Below are 17728 nucleotides of genomic sequence, written 5' to 3' on the forward strand. Positions count from 1 at the left end.
CTGTATGTATTATTGTAGGGTCTACCTTACAAAATAAAGCACCTTGAGGCGACTGTTGTTGTGATGTGGCGCTGTATAAATAAAACTGAATTAAATTAATATGCAACTCGTCATATCATAAGGTGTTGTACTAGATGTACTAGACATTGTTGAGATGATTTGTTCCAGTCACTCAGAACAAAACAAACCTTTTTGGCTAAATATTTTAGAGTGAGCCAATTATGGTTATTTACATTCTGTTTTTATTGTTAGACTGTATTTGGTGCAGCCCCTCAGATGATTTTTTTCTACTTGCAAACTGCAGATTTTAACAGGTGGGTGGGCTTCAGTGCTCTGAGATTAAGGATATCTGTTCTCATTATTATCACGCAAAGAGTTCAAAAGGACTGTCTGAAGCTGAGCTTTTCATGCTTTGGGCTGAAGTTTTGGCTCACGGAGATTAGCTGTACACTGACCTCATTTGAAACTTTGAGCAGGTTAAAGCTTAGCATTCACTGTTGGAAAGTATACATGACAAAATAAGGGAAAGTGCAATATTTCCACTCTAAAAAGTGCATTCAAATTTAGGAATGCATTCCTGTGTTAAAAAAGGATTAAACTCATTGCAGCAGAGTATAGCTTTCATTTTATTTGCTCTTCATCGACACTACCTGAAACAGTAGCTTCTGAATGAAGACAAAGGAAATATTCAGATTTTCTGTTTCTTAATCCTCTTTGGGTCCATATTTTATGACTGCCTATGAGCAACAAGCCTTCTGCATTGGCAGCTGTGCCTCAAGACACTGAATCACTTACCCAGGATCTCTGGGTTGCGGATGACTGAGCCAATTTGTCGGAGGGCCTGCTGGCCGGCCTTCTGCACCTTCACATGGGAGTCAGTCAGCACCTCCGTCAGCTTGGGCACAATGCTGGGCAGGCAGGAGGACAGCTGCTTGGGTGCACAGTAAGCCATGGCACCCAATAACTCCACAGAACCTGCAGGAACAAGAGGGGTGAGCGACGGGATTGGAGTAGTCATCTGACTGAGACTGATTATTACCCATTTATGAACTCTTCAGTGCTGTTACAACAGCTGAAAACCACACGTGTAACTACTGTTCTCTAGTTACATGTGTGTGTGTGCTAAAAAAAAACTAGAGCCCATTCTAAATACATCACTATATTCAAGACCTGCTGTGACACCCTTTGACTGAAGATGCGCTTTACCTGCTTTCGTCCTCCAAGACTCCTCCTCCAGGGCCACCAGCAGGGAGGGCAGGACCAGCTTCACCCCATGGGCACTCAGGTTCCTCATCACAGCCTTGGCACAGTCATCTGCAGCCTGGGAGGACAAGCAGGAGGGGTGGTAAAATGTCCCACTTGAGGAAAAGTCTCCAACAACTAATATTTAGACAACAACACGACCTGCCTGCTCACCTCTCTAACATACTGGTTCCCGTCTCCAAAACAGAGCAGGAGGTGTGGCAGCACATGGACCACGTAGGGCTCAAACAGTTTTCCCAACATGTTACACAGCATCTCAAAGGCAAACAGCGCCCCTGCAACAAACCAAAAATAAACCGGATACTCTGAGCTGTGCTAATAATGGTGGCATCTGGTATAAAGAGGATGAATCAAAACCAGACAGTTCAATGACTCATGAATTCTTGCTGACCTTCCCTGCGTCTGAAGTTTTTCTTATCCTGGATGGCCTCAGTAAGTGTGGTCATGATGTCCTGCTGTTTAAGCGCCAGGATCCCGAGTCCTTTGACCAGTCCAGCTAGCCCGTACGCTGCACCCTTCCTCTCTGCGTATTTGTCGCTCTCAAGCAGCAGCTGAAGCAGGTTTTTAACAATCCCTGCAGCATCCTCTTTGATGGCGGGGACCAAAGGAGGCAAACAGCTGGCAACAGACTCCTGGACCTGGTGAAGGACGACATACCACACAAGATGACGTTGTGAAAAGCGGAGTAGTACAGGTTGAGTGGGTAGAAAAGGAGCCAAAGTAGGCCTTTACCTGCTGTGATGGTGTAGAGAGTGCGGTAATAAGCTTGGCCACAATGGGTTTGACTTTGGGGTCGTTTTTGTCCAAATGTTTGGCCAAGGAGCCCATGAGAATAACCACGCTCTGACGCACAGAGTCGTAGCTGGCATCCTGCGGGGCGTTCTTCAAGAACTCCTCAAACACTGGCAGCAGGGAGCTCACGTTATCCTGACACATAAGGAAGGCGCATGAGATGCCGAGGAATACAGAAATCATAGCTGTCTGAAAACAACGTCTAGAAAAATAGAACTGAGCGTTACCTTGCCGTGTGTGTTGAGCGCTGAAAGGGCGGCGTCCAGCATGCAGCGCCGCACATCAGTGTGGCGATCGTTCAGAGCATCGGGAACGAAGAAAAGGAAGAGAGGGGTGACCTGAGATTCATCCAGGTACTGAGAGAGCTTGTTCAGAGCCAGAGCAATGCCACACCTGGGAATAAAAAATATAATCAGCGCACAAGAACAACACTGCATTCAACCACAGTCTTTAGGAACACTTCTTAAGTCCTGATGTTTTCCCATCATTTACATTTGGGTAATACAGAACTGTGTGGCACTCAGAGCTTTTTTTCTTTCCTTAAATTCCATCAGACCCAGATTTAATTACCTGGCCTCCCACTGGTCAGGTGGGGCTTCAGAGATGACTCTGCCCAGTGCATCCAGCACAGGTGGTGGTCTCTTTAGAAGGAAAAAAAGAGAAGAAAGAACCGATCAAAACAAACTTACATTGTTACAGCAATAAAAATCTATGGGTGGGACATGTTCTTACATAAAGTTTTTGATGGTAGAGCTCAGTGAGCTGGCAGAGCACCGTGGCAGACTGGTCTCTGTACTGGGACACGGCACTCGACAGAGCGTCAGCTGCTGCAGAGCGGATGGCTTCCTCGTGGTGAGTGACGTCCCCGATCAGCAGTGAGCAGATCTCAGGGACCAACTCCAGACCCAGAGACTCCCAGAGCCTGAGCAGGAGGAACAAACAGGGGAACTGGCCAATTTACAACATTGTTTCTCCACAGCACAAATCAAACATTTTCATCATGTTTTGACTCGAATATAAAAACCAGAATGGTTAAAATGTAAATTTTCAAACAATGTTATTGCAGACATGCAACATGGGACTGAATGAAACATGAACGAACAAACAGGCTGAAGAACAAAAGTCAAACATTTTCAGTCAGTGACTGTTTGCAGGAAGTTAGGAACAGGTGTTACATACTTTTCAGCCAAGGCTTGACCTTCCTCCTCAACATCGAATCTGGCAACCCAAAGCCTGCGCAGCAAACTCATCCCGCTGGCATCTGTGCTGTCTGTAGGCAAGGCAAACTCCATCTCCAACAGCCCCTGAAAACAAACAGGACGAACCGTTAATCAAACGTTGAAACTTAAAATGTTGATTTTCTTGAAAAACGTATGTTTGTTTCACATTTTAATTTGCTAAAATGCTTCAAAAAAGTTAGGACGAGGCACTGAAAGACTGAAAAACATCTGGCGGAATCTCTTAAAACCAGGTTAATTACATGAGTGTGTAAAAAAGAGCAACCCAGAGAGGCCAAGGCTTTCAGGAATACAGCTGAACAATTAAATTAACTTCATTAATTTATTAAAAGACTAAGTTAATTCAGAGAAATCTGTGGCAGTCAGGGACAAAGGCTCTGAACTGTTCTGTAATGGAAACACTTCTAAAAACCACGGCCAGTGAAATGCAAGACAGAGAGACACAGAGACACTTCAGCAAATATCAAAATGAAGTGATCCCAGGCTCACCCTGAGGGCGGCGTCACGGACTGAGAAGCAGGGTGAAAGCAGGGCGTTGAGTAAGACATCGATCTCTGGCTGCTCTGCTACAGTGCAGCCCTCTTCTCCTCCAGCACTGGCACACAGAGCCGTCAGGCACTGAGACGCCAACACCTGAAACACAAAGTGTGCAAAGTGTCACATTGTGGAGCTACGCAATAATTCTGGAGCAGAGTAAAACAAGACCTAAAAGGTAACATTCAAAATGACTTGATGTCCCACTGAAGCATTAGAAAGGGTCCAAATGTTTGGATACACAAACTCTAAACTCTGGCATTTACCTGGAGCCTCGGTGCTGCGGTGGAAATGACTCTGGTCAGTAGCAACAACATGCTGACACGTGGAAGCAGCTCTGGGCCGTTCTATGACAAGAAAACAACACAAAGAAATGATACTATGCAGTGTTTGGAAATGTACTCTATATCGTGCAAGTCTAGAGCCACTCTTCATTTTATTTACACTGCAAAGAGCCAGACTGTGTCATTTCTAAAGTGCTCTTGGGCAATAATTCTCCAGACTTTCTGAAGGCCTTTCTTTGGACACTGGCTGTTTTTTCACTTTCAGTCCAGCGCTTGTAGCTGAGCATTTTCAAAGGAAGGTCAAGGGTAGATATGTTGTTAAGTTACTTAACACTGATATATGAATCATGCAAACAACAAAGGCCCTAACTCAAAGAATAAACCTATGTCGCTTTTACACAGAGTAAACAAATGATTTTAAATTGTATTGTAAAATAAAATAAACAGATCCAGGCCAAGAAAAAAGGGGGACGGTATGTAAAGCGTAATTTAAAAACAAAAAAACAAAACAAAAAACAAAGATTTACAAATCTCATAAACTTAGAAAACATCTTAAACTGAAACTTTATCATTTCTCAAAATACATTTCAGCTTACTCTGAAATTGATGGTGGCAACACATGACCAAATATGTTGGGACAGGAAAAAAACAAACTAAATTAAAAAGTGGTACTAAAAAAACTGGGCTAGAAGAACGTTTGACAGCTAATCAGGTTAACTTGAAACAGGAACAAGGCGGAAAAATCAATACTGGATACCACATGATCTCTGGGCCTTCGGGCTGCACTGAATTAAAAAGCAGACACGATTCTGTCGTGACTCAGGAGCACTTCAGAAACTGTTCTCTATGAACACAGTTCACTGTGCCATTCACAAAAGCAGGTTAAAGCTCAATCATGTAAAGAAGCTCTATGTGAACCTGATCTAGAAATGCTGCCATCTTTCTCTGGGCATAAACTCATTTAACATGGACTGAGGTAAAGTGGAAAACTGTTCTGTGGTCAGATGAATTAAATCGGAAATTCTCTTTGGAAAACAGTGGCGCTGCGTCCTCTGGATTAAAGAGGAGAGGGATCATCCGGCTAGCCATCAGCCTTGAAGCCAACATCCTGATTGTATAGGGGTGCATTGGTGTTTATAGAAATGTCAGACTGTACATCTGGAACCAGGCACAATGCTGAAAGGCATATCCAGATTTTGGAGCATCGTGTGCTCCCATGCAGACAGGATCTATTTCAGGAAAGGCCAACAAGATGCTGCTAAATCTCATCCTGCATCTATTACAACAGCATGACTTCATATTAGAAGAGTTCATCGGCCTGCGTGCAGTTCAGACCTTTCACCAACTGAAAACATTTCAGTGCGTCATGTAACATGAAACACCACAAAGAAGTATGGCGACTGTTAAGTAGCTAGAATCCTTTGTCAGGCGAGAGTGAGACAACATTCATCTCCCAAACGTCCAGCACCTGGTTTCCTCAGTCCCCAGATGTTTACAGACTGTTGTTAAAAGAACAGGGAACTCTACCCTGTGCCAACTTTCACGACACGAGTTGCTGCCATTAAATACCAAAATGAGCCAATATCTTCCTTGAAGTTGAATATTTTCTCCTCTTAAATGTTTGATATGTTTTATGTGCACTATATGAATAAAATATGGGTTTCTGCACATGATTGCATTCTCTTTTTATTTACACTTCACACAGACTCCCAACTTGTTTAGAACTCGCTCTGTGCAGATAACAGCCACCACACAGAAAATGGAATAAAGCCATTCGTCTGTACCTCATCTATGGCAACGTCATCACTGTTGGTGTCAGCCCGAAGCTGAGAGTGTTCATTGATGACCTGCAGTGCTCTCATCATGGTGTTCTCAGTCTCCTCGGTGCTGTCTGAAGACTCCCTGAGTGTAGCGTTGAGGAGAGGGAAGCAGAAGGAAAAGGCAGGAGCAGATAGAGGCGCCGCATCTGAGGAAAAAATAAAAAATACATATTGAAAGGAAAGGAAGAGAAGGTCATCCCTCTCCTGAACGACGCTTGCTTGACACCGCCCAACACACACGCCAAGGTAATGCTTAATTCTGGGTTTTTTAACAGTTTGCTTTCTATCATTTTTATGTTCCTCGGAATCTCATGTGCCTGCTTTATGTGCCCGGATAATTATTTTTAGTACCTTAGAATTTAAAATGATTTACACATGTATGCTATTAGGGTAATTTATACTTAATAGCCTTGTTCACTACAAGGCCTGAATATATTTTTTGGGTCATTGATGTCTGTTGATAATCAAGAGTACTGACCAAACCTAAATGAGCTTCACTGTTTTCACGAAGGATTAAAATTACCGTTAAACGGCACAAACTCATCAGTAAAGTATTTACAGAGATCAGCTCATCTTAGACCTTTAAAGACTGGGACTTTTTTGTTTTTAAACTAGAGCAGGCGCCCTCTGCTGGACGTTTGAAAGAATTCAGGTTTTCAGACCCATAAGGTATCTTTTACATACTTTAGGTTTGTATTTTCTGCACAGAAATGTCTATTATAAACCTGTCTCCTTTATTTGAGCTTTCATCTGAATTATTTTCATCTTTTGGGGGAAAAAAATATGAAACTGAAACCAGTTTAATATTCATCACATTCAGCAGTTATACTGTGGTCACAGTGAGCAGCGCTTTAGTTTGTGTTCTTTAGATTTTATTCTCATCTTTTAATGTTTTTAATCATCAGTGTGGTGTTGGTTCAAGCCTTTCAGATTTATTGACTCACATTCATTTCATTTTGTGAACCACATGTACTCACCGGCAGTCTTGCCCTCTCTCTGTGGGACGGTGTGGTTGTGCAGCAGCATCACGGTGCGGTGAGCAGCTGTAGCCAGGTCCTCTTGTTCCCAGGCCTTATCCAGATCACACTCAGGCTTCAGTAACCGTAAAGTCACATGACCCACAAGGACAGCTGGATGGGGGAAAGAAAAACAAAAGTGATTTTAAACTGAGATGCCAGAAACAGTGTTTTAAAACTACACCAAGACAGACTTTGTACCCAGATGTTGAAGGCTCTTGGGCATGAGGCACACTCCAATATCCAAGAAGACCTGCTGGATGCTTGGAGCAGCCAGGGGGGAATGCAGCAGGGGCATTAGGACCTGGAGGACAGCAGGGAGCTCCCTGGTGATCTGAGCAGGTCTCTCTATCAGAGTGGCTTCCAGGAGACCCACCACACTCTGCAGCTCTCCATCCAGCTGCAAACAGCAAACAGGGAATTTTAAAATGTCACACTGGGGGGCAATCTGTTTTAATGACCTGATTTACTGGACAGACTTTAGAGCTCCTTACCTCTTGGAGTCTTTTGCGAGTAGCAGACTCTTTTTCCAGCTGGATTTGCATCATTTCCTTCTGTTTGGTAGTTAGCTGGATCTCCTCTTTGATACCTTTCTTCTTCTTGAGCTCCTGTCACATCAAAAAGGAAATTAACACATTCAAATAGTTTCAAACATTAAGGTCCTTAAAAAATAAAAAACAATAATTAATCTACCTCCTGTAACTCCAGTTCAATGATCTGTTCCTTGTATGAGTACGCCTTGTTCTCTCGCTTCATGTTTACTTTCTTAGTGTTTTCCTTCTGGGCACTGCAGCAGGTTAACAGAGGGGAGACAGGAGTGAATAAATGTCCCACAGACGGAGCTCTGAGTTCAGCTGCAGGTGAGTGAAACTGCGCATTTACCTCTGGATGATACTCTTGTCATACAGTTCTCCCTCGGGTGTCAACATGATGGCGTACTCCTCCCTGGTGACCTGAAGCAGTGCCGGTTTGGAAAGCCCTTCAGTGATGTGACTGATCACCCGTGGCAACAGCTTGTTTGGGGAGAGGCGTGAAAGGGAGCCCACTGCATTTCTGACCGCCTGAGGAGAAAGGAAGAAAATAAAAATAAATACATAAAATCACTAAATAATCCAAGACCTTATTCATCACTTAAGATACAAACAGAAAGTCTGCAAGTGTACAAGTTTAGTGAACAGTAAGAAAAACTGTTCTTCAATTTAAGATGAAATAAAAAAAGAAATGCTGCTTTTTAGCTGGAGAGCAAATGTAAAGAGGTGCATGTTTGTTATCATCATCTGAACACGTCTCCTTTCCTGGATCTAGATGCTACATGAAGCTGTTTCATTCTGTTTTTTCACCATTTTCTACATGAATCTGTATAAACAAATGTGGAATACAAGAAATGAAGCTGTACGATTGTCAAACCTGGTTGTCGGCATCGACTTTGAGCAGCTGTGGGAGAATAGCCTCCAGGTTGTTTTCTATGAACTCTTCAGCTTTCAAGTTCATGGAGGAGAGGAGAACAGGCCAGAGGCCACGGCGAGCTTCCACTGAAAAAGATAAACGTGGAGTGAGACATTTCAGATGCTGCTACCACCACCAAAGCACTATAGCAACAAACCTCGGGGTTATCAAACTGTGAAAACCATGTACCTATAGATGGATGATGAGAAACTATCAGGGTCTCCATAGCCAAACTCTCTGCTTCAGCAGGATCGCCCCACTGGCTGGCAGAGGAGCAAACAACACACAGTGCGTCCAACAGGACGCGAGGGGGCACATAGCTGCGACCCAGCTCAGTCAGCTCTCCGGACTCTGACACCACGCTGTCCTGGGGTAAAACCTGAAAGTTTACAGTATTGTCAGTAAGATAAAAATAAAGTGAGTAGAAAGAGTTAGCATCCAGCCCTGCAGCGGCTGGAAATGATAAGTGATTCTGTACTTTGTGTTTGTTGATGACCACCCGCAGTTCCCCAAGAAGGCCATGAGCAAGACTGGATCCTCCCAAAGAGGAGAGAAGCTTCCTGATTGTCTGCTGTGCTCTCTTCCTCACACGCCAGCTTCGAGACAACAGAGCCGCAACCGTGGCCTGATGATACATCCTACAGAGCGCACAAAAGGGCAAATGTCATTAAAGCAAAACGGGATAAAAGGCAGACTGCGTGCTTCCTGCATAAAAACAACACTAGGTGACTTTTAATTTCAGCAAGTCAGCAAGTTTGGGTTTTGTCCTGTTTACTTCAACAACTCTTTTGGAATTGGGGTTGTATCTGTATTCCAACCAAACACTGCCATGGGCCAATATTGCCTTCCAGACCTGTATCTAAATGACAGACTGATGTTTTTCTGTTGTTTCCACTTTTTTACTGCTTAAATGTTAAAACATGGTATGATGAAAAGATTTAAAACAGTTTTTTTTCTTATTAAGATTTGTTACTAGCCTAAGGGGAATAAATAACAGCAAGAAAAACAAACTACAGGGATCAAGCATCGCATGTGAAGACTTTTTCACACAACAATTTCTTGCATTTAGGCTCCTTCATACAGTAAAAGCACTGCCCCAACAGTATTAATACCATGGGAATATGTAAAATAGCATAAGCAAGTTGTGTAAGGTCCTTGTTGTGCACTACATTTTAAACCCTATTTCACTGCCCACTAAAAAAAAAAGTACCATCTCAGGTTAAAATTAACATATGTTTCTGGCTATAACTGGGCTGATATCAGTCAGCTGATGTAGGCACTGACAGCAGATACTGGTATGCTGTCAATAAGTGCTATCATCAAAATCCTTTAAAGCTTTTATTAAATCTATCAATCTGTATCAGCCATAAAGAAGAGACATTAGAAAGGCTCTAAGTTCACCTTCACCTTGTTAGAAATATCAAAAAGGGCACACGATGTGTGAGGACAGTATTTTGATATCTAAGTGTTTCTGGTGTGAATGAACACTGAGGTTAGACTCACTGTGCTTTGCTGCTGTTCAGTCTGTGGGCATGATCTAAAAACAGCCGTTCACAGAGCTGTAGCACTGTGAGCAGAGCTAGAGACAGAGTGCAAAACAGAAATGAGACATTTTTTAAATCGCTCATAAGCAACGTAAAACTACATAACAGCATTTTTAAAATGCTCTTACTTTCTTCACTGCACTGGGAGAGGAACTTCTCTGTAGTGAATAACGGCTTCTTCTCATCCAAGATCAGATTCCAAAAGCTGGTGAATTTGGTCTCTGCAGGGACAAAAACAGCCTCTGTCACTTCATATTCTCTTAGAGGCTCTATAAGTGACAAAAAGCCACAGCTGGAACAAAAGCCTCACCTGTTTGTGTCTCCAGCAGAGCCAATCGACTCAAGAGAACAGACGCCGCCACGCCCTCCGCAAGCAGAGCATGCTGGGAGTTCTGCGCTGCAGCTTTCTCAATTGTCTGGAGCAGCAACGGTATGAGGTCTGAGGCTTGGGCCAGAGTGTCACCTGGACAACAGACAAATAAGGTTTGACTTCCTTTAAGCCAGCTGCACACGTGTGATGCAGCATAATGTCTCCTTGCGTCTCACTGACCTTTGAAGGCCCCCAGCATGGCTTGAAGGTAGGCATGCCGAACCAGAGAGGTGGAGGTCTTCAGGGTGAACGCCTTCTTGAACCAATCCAGCAGAGCGACGGGAACTTCCACCGTGAGGCGGTTGCTCCACTGGGAGAGCACAGACACTGCGTGCACCAACGTGCCCTCATGGACTAAACAAAAGAAGGAGAACAACAAGTTTAGAGTAACCCTGGATTTTGAGCTCACAGACACACAGGACCAAGAGAGGAAGGTGAGGAAGATGAGCGTTACCTTCCTGCTGTAAATAGGGGATGAACATCACAGTGACTGCAGAGCTCAGAGTCTGGTTGGAGGCTCCTGACACGGTATGATGGCTGCAGCTGGCAATGCCTGCAACATTTAGAGCAAATGCTTGCCTTTCTTTTCTCATGTTAAACAGCCAAGCTCATAAATACAAAGTGTTTGAAAGCCTGCATACCTGACAACACACTCATCTTTTGGGCAACAACTGTGAGCTTTCCTTCAGAACCTGCAACCACAACAATACTGCTTCAGCTCAACAAACCCAAACATAAAAATCTTCATTATTTGGGAAATAGTTAGTTCACCTCCGAGGATTTTGAAGAGATGTGTGACGACATCCTGCACAGCTGTGGGGTCGCTGCACTGCTGGGCCAAGTTCTGCACGGCCTGGACTGCTCCCTCCATCAGCTGGGCATTATTAGCTTTCAGCTGACCTGCAACACAAAGCACAATGATACCTAAAGCATAGCATCGCACAGGCTGAGTGTGTGGTTTAAAATCATGTTGCTCAAGAAATAAAGAGCACCAGCCGAAGCCTTACTTGCGAGTGCCTTTCCGATATCCATGGCATACTGACTGAGGTCGAGCGTTACAGCAGACAGCAGACAGGAAACGGCTGCAATGACATCAAAGAGGTTTTTTTTTTCCTCATTTGCTGCATGAGCTTCAGACAGGTGAGGATTAAACACTATGACCAAAAGCTAAAGGCAGCTCACTCTGCATGGCGTTCTCCGGGCTGCGGAGCATCGTCTTCTGCAGGGTAGGGAGCAGCGTCTCCTTAAACTCAGGGTGAGACACGTGACGCAGTAATGAAGTACTTTTGTCCAGAATGTGCTGCTGTGGTTTCGTCTTGCTCATGAGGACCGATTTCACGTACAGGTCCAGCAGCGCGCTCTGAAAGAAGCACACAAAGAACATCAGGGTACAAAGAGATATCAGAAAGAACTGCTAAAAATGGAAAATAAATTTAAACTCACCCTGTGTTTCTCTATAGTAGCGTTGTCCTTTTGAGCAGAGCAGAAGTCAAAACACACCCCCAGCAAAGCCAGAGTCGTGGGGCTCTGCTCCAGAGTCAACAGGGTGCTGATGTACTGATTGACCATCCCTGGGTTCTGGTAAAGAGAAGTGACTGTTAGAAAACCTGTGTGAATCATCAAATGGCTAGATGGCTAAAGCTAAAAGCAGTTGAAGTTTCTGCAGCCTGTTCTACACCATATTTATATCAATGTCATGTTCAGTGGTAATTAAATATTAAAACATGGAAGAAAAAAACCTAAAATAAAAAGAAGTGACTTATTTTTATAAACACACTGTCTTTGTTTCAGTGGGAAAAAAAATGGGAAATAACAAAAAAAAAAACAACCAAAAACTGAGTATCAGCTTTACTGTTAGCAAAACTGTTGTTTTAAACATCTGTATCAGCCCAGAATTTCACATTTGGTCCATCTCGATTATTGAACTACAGTTACTTTTTTGAAATTTGACATTAAATCAAATAGTGAGATAGTTTACATATCATTTATCATGGTAGTAAGAAATGACCAGCTTTCTATAACGTGCAGCTACATCATATGAAAACACTTCAGCAGTACACAATCATCTGGAATATGATATTCAAATTGGCCATTTTTATGTGTTAGTAAAGTCTGGGTTTTTAACTACAATTTATCACCTTCACTGTAGCCTCACTGTGTGTGCACACGCACGCTAAGTTATGTTGAAATGAACCCACGTAAGCAAAGGACAATTTCTGTTTGTGCATGCTGAGCTAATGAAATCAGCTTCGCATGCATAATTAAAGCCATAACAAACTGTTTATTGAGTGCTCTCTGTGACAGCTGACATGATCTGGTGCTTGTGAATTTAATAAACTGCACCTTTAGGTGAAGTGAATGAAAGTGAGATGTGAAAAAAGCAGGTCAGATCCAAGAATGTGTTCTAACTCACTCCCTTCCACAAGTGACTGAGATTCTTGAGGCTTGACTTCTTAGCGGTGGCCTTGGCTCCACCCACAACCTCAGCCACAAGAAGACTCTGAACCTCCACCTGAAAGAGAAGCCAAAACACCCAGGGGTGAGACCAACATCCAAGTAAAACCTGTGCTCTATTACAGGAAGCAGGTTTAGTGAACAACTCTGAGTTTGTTAACCTTGAGATTTGGTTTTCTGTTCTAGAAAGCGAGCTAACAGACTCTGTGGACTCAGCCAGCTCGCATTCAGGTTTTCTTCCTCCCCTCCTGGTGCACCTGAACCAGCTGACTGACACTCAGATTCATTTCCTCATTCATAAAGTTTAAAAGCGCACATTGAAGTGGATTCACCTGCAGACCTTCATGTTTTTACAAACACTGAAGTCCCAGGTAGATGTAAGTTTGCTTGATTTTTGTATTAAAACGAGTGCTTTCTAAAAGGATGGAGACAGCGACTGCAGCACAGATTTATCATCAGCTCAGAATAAAATTTCAGTTTCCATGTTTCTGACTCTGTGGACAATAACACAGCTATTCCTGTCAGCTGTCCCTGCACTGCAAACAATTATTGTATCTTATTGCAGCATTCACAGTTTAAATAAAACATCTCTGTATATGAAGCTTTAAACAGTCATTTGTTGTGTTGTCATCACTCTGGTGGAAAAATGTCCGTTACAGGTGGATCTCGGACATGTGATTATTTCAATGAAGATGACGCTGAAATTAAATTAAATGATTTTAAGACTCTACAAACTGAACAAAATGTATTTTAAATGGACGTTTTAAATGCAGCTGCAGACAGTCTGAGGTTTAAAAATCTCAAAAAGTTGAAATTTGTTCACAGATTGAGATTCAGCCATTAAATGGCTTCAAAGAGCCTGAAATTTAGAGTCTCAACTTTAACATATTTTCAAGTGAAGAGCACCTAAATCACTCCCAGTGAGTCGACCCAGAACCAGGACAGGTAAAAGACTCTGTAACAGATCAGAAAACCGTATCCATGTCAGAGTCCACTTGGAGAGCAGGACGGATGCTAAATGGATTCAGTCCGGATCAGAACGTTTGCTTTTACTAATAAAACAGATTCTGTTATCTAAATTTGCTCCTGTCAGGTAAGAGCACAATAATTAGAATATAAATATTAAATGTCAAACTAGGACTCCATCTTGACCTCATAAAAAGTTCAAGTTGGGTAAATGACGACCACAGACAAATTTTACATCAAACTTTTATACAGTCTGTGATGATGTCAGAGGCCATCATGGTGCAAGCTGATTAAAACTCTTTTCCTCCTCCAATTTTTGAAGATAGATATCGGTCCACACTGATGTGTTCCTCTGCTCTTTACCCTCAACTTTTATATTTATCCGTTACCATGGTGAATTGTGGCATTGGGGCTCCATTGATGATGGCTTTCTTTACGTAATTATGCGCTTAACTAAGGGGAACAATCTTAAAATTGAACTTGCTCTGATCAGCTGTTTCAGAAAGAGAAACTAAGAGCTGCTGATGTCAGACTTTATTTTTAAACTCAGTTTGTTGACCATGCTTCCTGGTATATGGCCCTGGTCTCATGCGAGCAAATCCTGTTGATAAAATGTTTAAATAATGCTATTTGTCACAAAGAGAAAAGAAAAAAAAAAAAGAAAAAGCATTTTCACTGACCATTTTCTTCCAGGTTGGTCCTTCTCTTTTCTCTGAGGCAGAGAACACACTGGACACTAAAAGGCAGGTCCAAGACAGGCCAACGAAGGCGGCGGAGCCTGTGGCTTTACTGCAAATACAACAAAGAAATCAACCAGAACAATATGTAAACAGAAAAATGACATTTTTCCACAGTGCATCCAAAAAAAATGGAAGAACACTTCAAGTTTTCCAAATTTGAATGGAGATGTGAGAACTTTGGAAAACAAAAAAAATAACAGCACGTAAAACGTAAGTTTTTATGGTAATGTTGAAGGAGGCTATCCCAATTGTCGTAGGGCAAGAGGTGGAGAAGTTGTTAGTTCAGGACCCCCAGTAAGCACACTGGAACCCATTACCTTCTTGCTGTGAGGCGGCAGTAATTCCCAGATGGATAAGACATTACAGAATACCTACAGTCAAACATGGTCATGGCAGCAACATGCTGCAGGACTGTTGTTCTGTGACAGGGTCACACAGATGGAAGGACGGATGCAGAAAAATACAGTGAAAACTTTTCTTCCAGAGCGCCCCAGATCTCACATTTTAGAAACTCAAGAATGTGAAAAGAAAGCAGTGTCTTCATAAAGCTCTGGACTGCTGCCCTGCTGTGTGCTGATGCCTTCTCAAAGGTTTAGAAAAAAAAATCCAAGCTTTTATGATCCAAGGCAACTTTAGGGCATCGATGCTGTCAATGGCTTCACCCAAGCAAAGAATCTAAATATTCAGTTTTTACTTTTCATACACTTAGAAAACACTCAAACCCTCTTGCCATGTCAAGAGGATTGTGGAGTAGTGTGTGCAACGAGAAAGCGAATAAACACTATTTACTATGCCATAAAGCAATGCACCCACATTATTTTAATTAAAGCCGCTACACTAAGTTATATAAATTATGTTTACTGTGCCAGGCAAACACAGAAAGATTAAAGATGTTTATGACTCTTCTCTTCTGTAAGTCTGTAAAAGCAGGAATTTATTACCAGTGAACATCTGCAATGTTTAAAGCCAACTAGATGCACCCTGAAGTTTGGGTCATTACCTGGGCTCTCCGGTTTTGCTGATGACTCCACTGTTGAGCAGGCAGTGGAGCAGGCTGGTTACCAGGATGTCAGGCTTACTTTCAGCCAGCTGGCCAATAACAGAGAGCAGCTCTCTGCGTGATGTAGCATCCCTGAAGAGCGCACACAGGATAGAAAGTGTTGAAACCCCTGACAACAACTGAGTGTAAAGATTCACCTTCACTGTTACAGATGATGTCAGAAACCCACCGATATCTGTGTGGGGTGAGGCAGAAGAGCTTGCATAGTCCTTTAATGGCGGGCTCTGGTAACTCTAAAACAAAAGCATTTTACAGCTTGTTATTGTTTACTGAAGACCGAAAAGTGGAGAGATTAAAAAAAAAGAAGACATAAGCTCTCACCTTTGCCCTTTATACACCGTTTCAGGTCTCCGAATATCTCCTTACGCTCCTTCACGCTGGCTGTATTCACTTTCACAGCAAATTTCTTCAGCGTGTCTGAAACCTGAAGCAACACTCACAATGAGAAAGGAAAACATGACAGCAGTCTTGTGTAAGAGCTAAAAATGTGCAGCTTGTGGTCATGTGAGGCAGAGGAGGGGGGTTCAGTAACACATCAGAGAATGGGCTTGATAAGAATACTTGGGTGTGTTTTTTATTGGATGGTGTCTTAAATGACTGCTGAACTTAATTGTCAGCTCGGCTCTGTTAAAATGTTTGTCCCTCATACTTGAACGTTCATGTCAGAAGGCTATGAACTTGGTCGGAGACGATGAAAACAAAAGTTTGAGGCGGTCCTCTGCTGAGTACCGACTCGCTCCTCTGCTCTCGTCAGCTGCAACAGCTCAGCCTCATCCAGTCACACTTGATGCGACGTAGCACAAAGCTAACGGCTTGCTAGTTAGCTGCTGTAGAGGGCCGCTCGAGTCTGGTGGCGAACACCGAAACCCGTCGAGATGTTCAAATAAATGGACCCCCAAGACACCACCATTTTTGTTTCTGCCTCACCTGAAAGCTATAGTAAAAGTAGTTAATAAAATCCTGCCACACAAACCTGCGTGTCCGCCGCCATCTTGCCGGTCTTGATGCAGGAAGGACTTGTTAGCGCCACTTCCGGGTCACGGCGGCTACGTATGCTTCTGCTGCATTCTTGAGAACTGGGAAAGTTCAAGTTCCAATCTAGTAACAAGAAAAATCATAAAGAAAACACAATAGTAATCTGTAACACCTAATTTTGTAATTGCAAACTTTTATGCACGAGGTACTATGAATGCAACCCCATAAACCCACACGCACCACAACTTAAACCGCACTCAGTCCTGTTTTCTTTATAATATCAAACACACAGTTCCATGTAAGATAAGATGCCACTTTCAGCTGTTCCCTTGTCGCCACAGCAGATAGCTCCTTGACTGATTTGGCGTACGTAGTTCTCCTGACGCAATCGCGAAGGAAATTTGTGTCTGCTATTGAACAGTGTGTAAACCACATTTATTTTATTTTTAACCTGTGGTGTGAGTAAGTAAATGGTGTTGGGTTCAAATCTTTTTCCCAACATAAGAAAGAGCAGTAATAACAGCAACAAAGTCTTGAAAGAGCAGCAATAACAATGATGTGTGTTGCTGCAGCAGCTTTATCCATTGTAAATCATTGTCATCGTCATGTCCCCTCACAGTTTTGTTCTCTCCTGTGTCTTGGAGTGTTGCAGAAAAATTCTAGTTTAACCTCACATGTAGATTTAGGCGGTTAGAACTTCACTGTATGATTTTGTAAAACCTTTGTATGCTCAGATGAAGTATGTGTATGTGTCAGCGTGACTTTGTGAAAACTGCTTAGCTTTGCTTAACGATGTTTCGCTATGTTATATGCTAACTCTTTTGCTCAGAAGGAGAAGAACAGTTGTGTGTAGGCAAAGCTGGCATGACTGTGAACTGTAATGTTTGATGTGTGCTGGCTCTCCTGCGCGCAGTAATAAATAGCTTGAACACAGCCTTTTCAGTGTTTCAGACTTTATTTACAAAATCCCGCGACAGGGGGGATTAGAAAATTGTTTAACATTTGCATTTGGTAAATTTCACAAAGACTATGTCAGATTATAAAAGCTGTTCATTTTTTAGCTTTAACATTTTCTCACATGATTTTATGTGTCCTCTAATTAATTTATACAAGGCCGTTATTGCTATTCTTCCTGTTGTGTGTATCTAACTTGTGGTGTTTGACTTGTATAATTTATTTATTTATGTATTTTTTTTTACCATTTGTCATTTTAGTGTTATTTAATT

General features: G+C 42.6%; 1 protein-coding gene across 1 annotated transcript in view; it reads right to left on the reverse strand.

The window, feature by feature from the left end:
• Positions 1-16557, reverse strand: part of gcn1 (GCN1 activator of EIF2AK4) — a 29400-nt gene extending 12843 nt beyond the window's left edge. Inside the window, exons 1-36 of the mRNA XM_085367083.1 lie at positions 16501-16557; positions 15849-15951; positions 15697-15760; positions 15468-15599; positions 14408-14516; positions 12721-12819; positions 11751-11885; positions 11490-11667; positions 11315-11389; positions 11079-11207; positions 10949-10999; positions 10762-10860; positions 10488-10661; positions 10248-10400; positions 10066-10158; positions 9897-9972; positions 8872-9031; positions 8583-8772; positions 8355-8479; positions 7830-8008; positions 7641-7734; positions 7442-7555; positions 7149-7347; positions 6909-7061; positions 5896-6077; positions 4094-4174; positions 3783-3926; positions 3235-3359; positions 2788-2977; positions 2626-2696; positions 2283-2448; positions 1996-2190; positions 1655-1901; positions 1417-1538; positions 1207-1321; positions 796-975 (exon numbers count right to left, since the gene is read on the reverse strand). Of these exons, the coding sequence (XP_085223209.1) occupies positions 796-975; positions 1207-1321; positions 1417-1538; positions 1655-1901; positions 1996-2190; positions 2283-2448; positions 2626-2696; positions 2788-2977; positions 3235-3359; positions 3783-3926; positions 4094-4174; positions 5896-6077; positions 6909-7061; positions 7149-7347; positions 7442-7555; positions 7641-7734; positions 7830-8008; positions 8355-8479; positions 8583-8772; positions 8872-9031; positions 9897-9972; positions 10066-10158; positions 10248-10400; positions 10488-10661; positions 10762-10860; positions 10949-10999; positions 11079-11207; positions 11315-11389; positions 11490-11667; positions 11751-11885; positions 12721-12819; positions 14408-14516; positions 15468-15599; positions 15697-15760; positions 15849-15951; positions 16501-16518 (4720 nt within the window). The 5' untranslated portion in view covers positions 16519-16557. The remainder of the gene's footprint in view (positions 1-795; positions 976-1206; positions 1322-1416; positions 1539-1654; positions 1902-1995; positions 2191-2282; positions 2449-2625; positions 2697-2787; positions 2978-3234; positions 3360-3782; positions 3927-4093; positions 4175-5895; positions 6078-6908; positions 7062-7148; positions 7348-7441; positions 7556-7640; positions 7735-7829; positions 8009-8354; positions 8480-8582; positions 8773-8871; positions 9032-9896; positions 9973-10065; positions 10159-10247; positions 10401-10487; positions 10662-10761; positions 10861-10948; positions 11000-11078; positions 11208-11314; positions 11390-11489; positions 11668-11750; positions 11886-12720; positions 12820-14407; positions 14517-15467; positions 15600-15696; positions 15761-15848; positions 15952-16500) is intronic.
• Between the last annotated feature and the right edge of the window lie 1171 nt (positions 16558-17728).

The sequence above is a fragment of the Diplotaxodon limnothrissa genome, linkage group LG12 (genome assembly GCF_057381915.1).
Source record: "Diplotaxodon limnothrissa isolate DT_005_m linkage group LG12, D_limnothrissa_male_GT1.1, whole genome shotgun sequence".
Classification (NCBI taxonomy): domain Eukaryota; kingdom Metazoa; phylum Chordata; class Actinopteri; order Cichliformes; family Cichlidae; genus Diplotaxodon; species Diplotaxodon limnothrissa.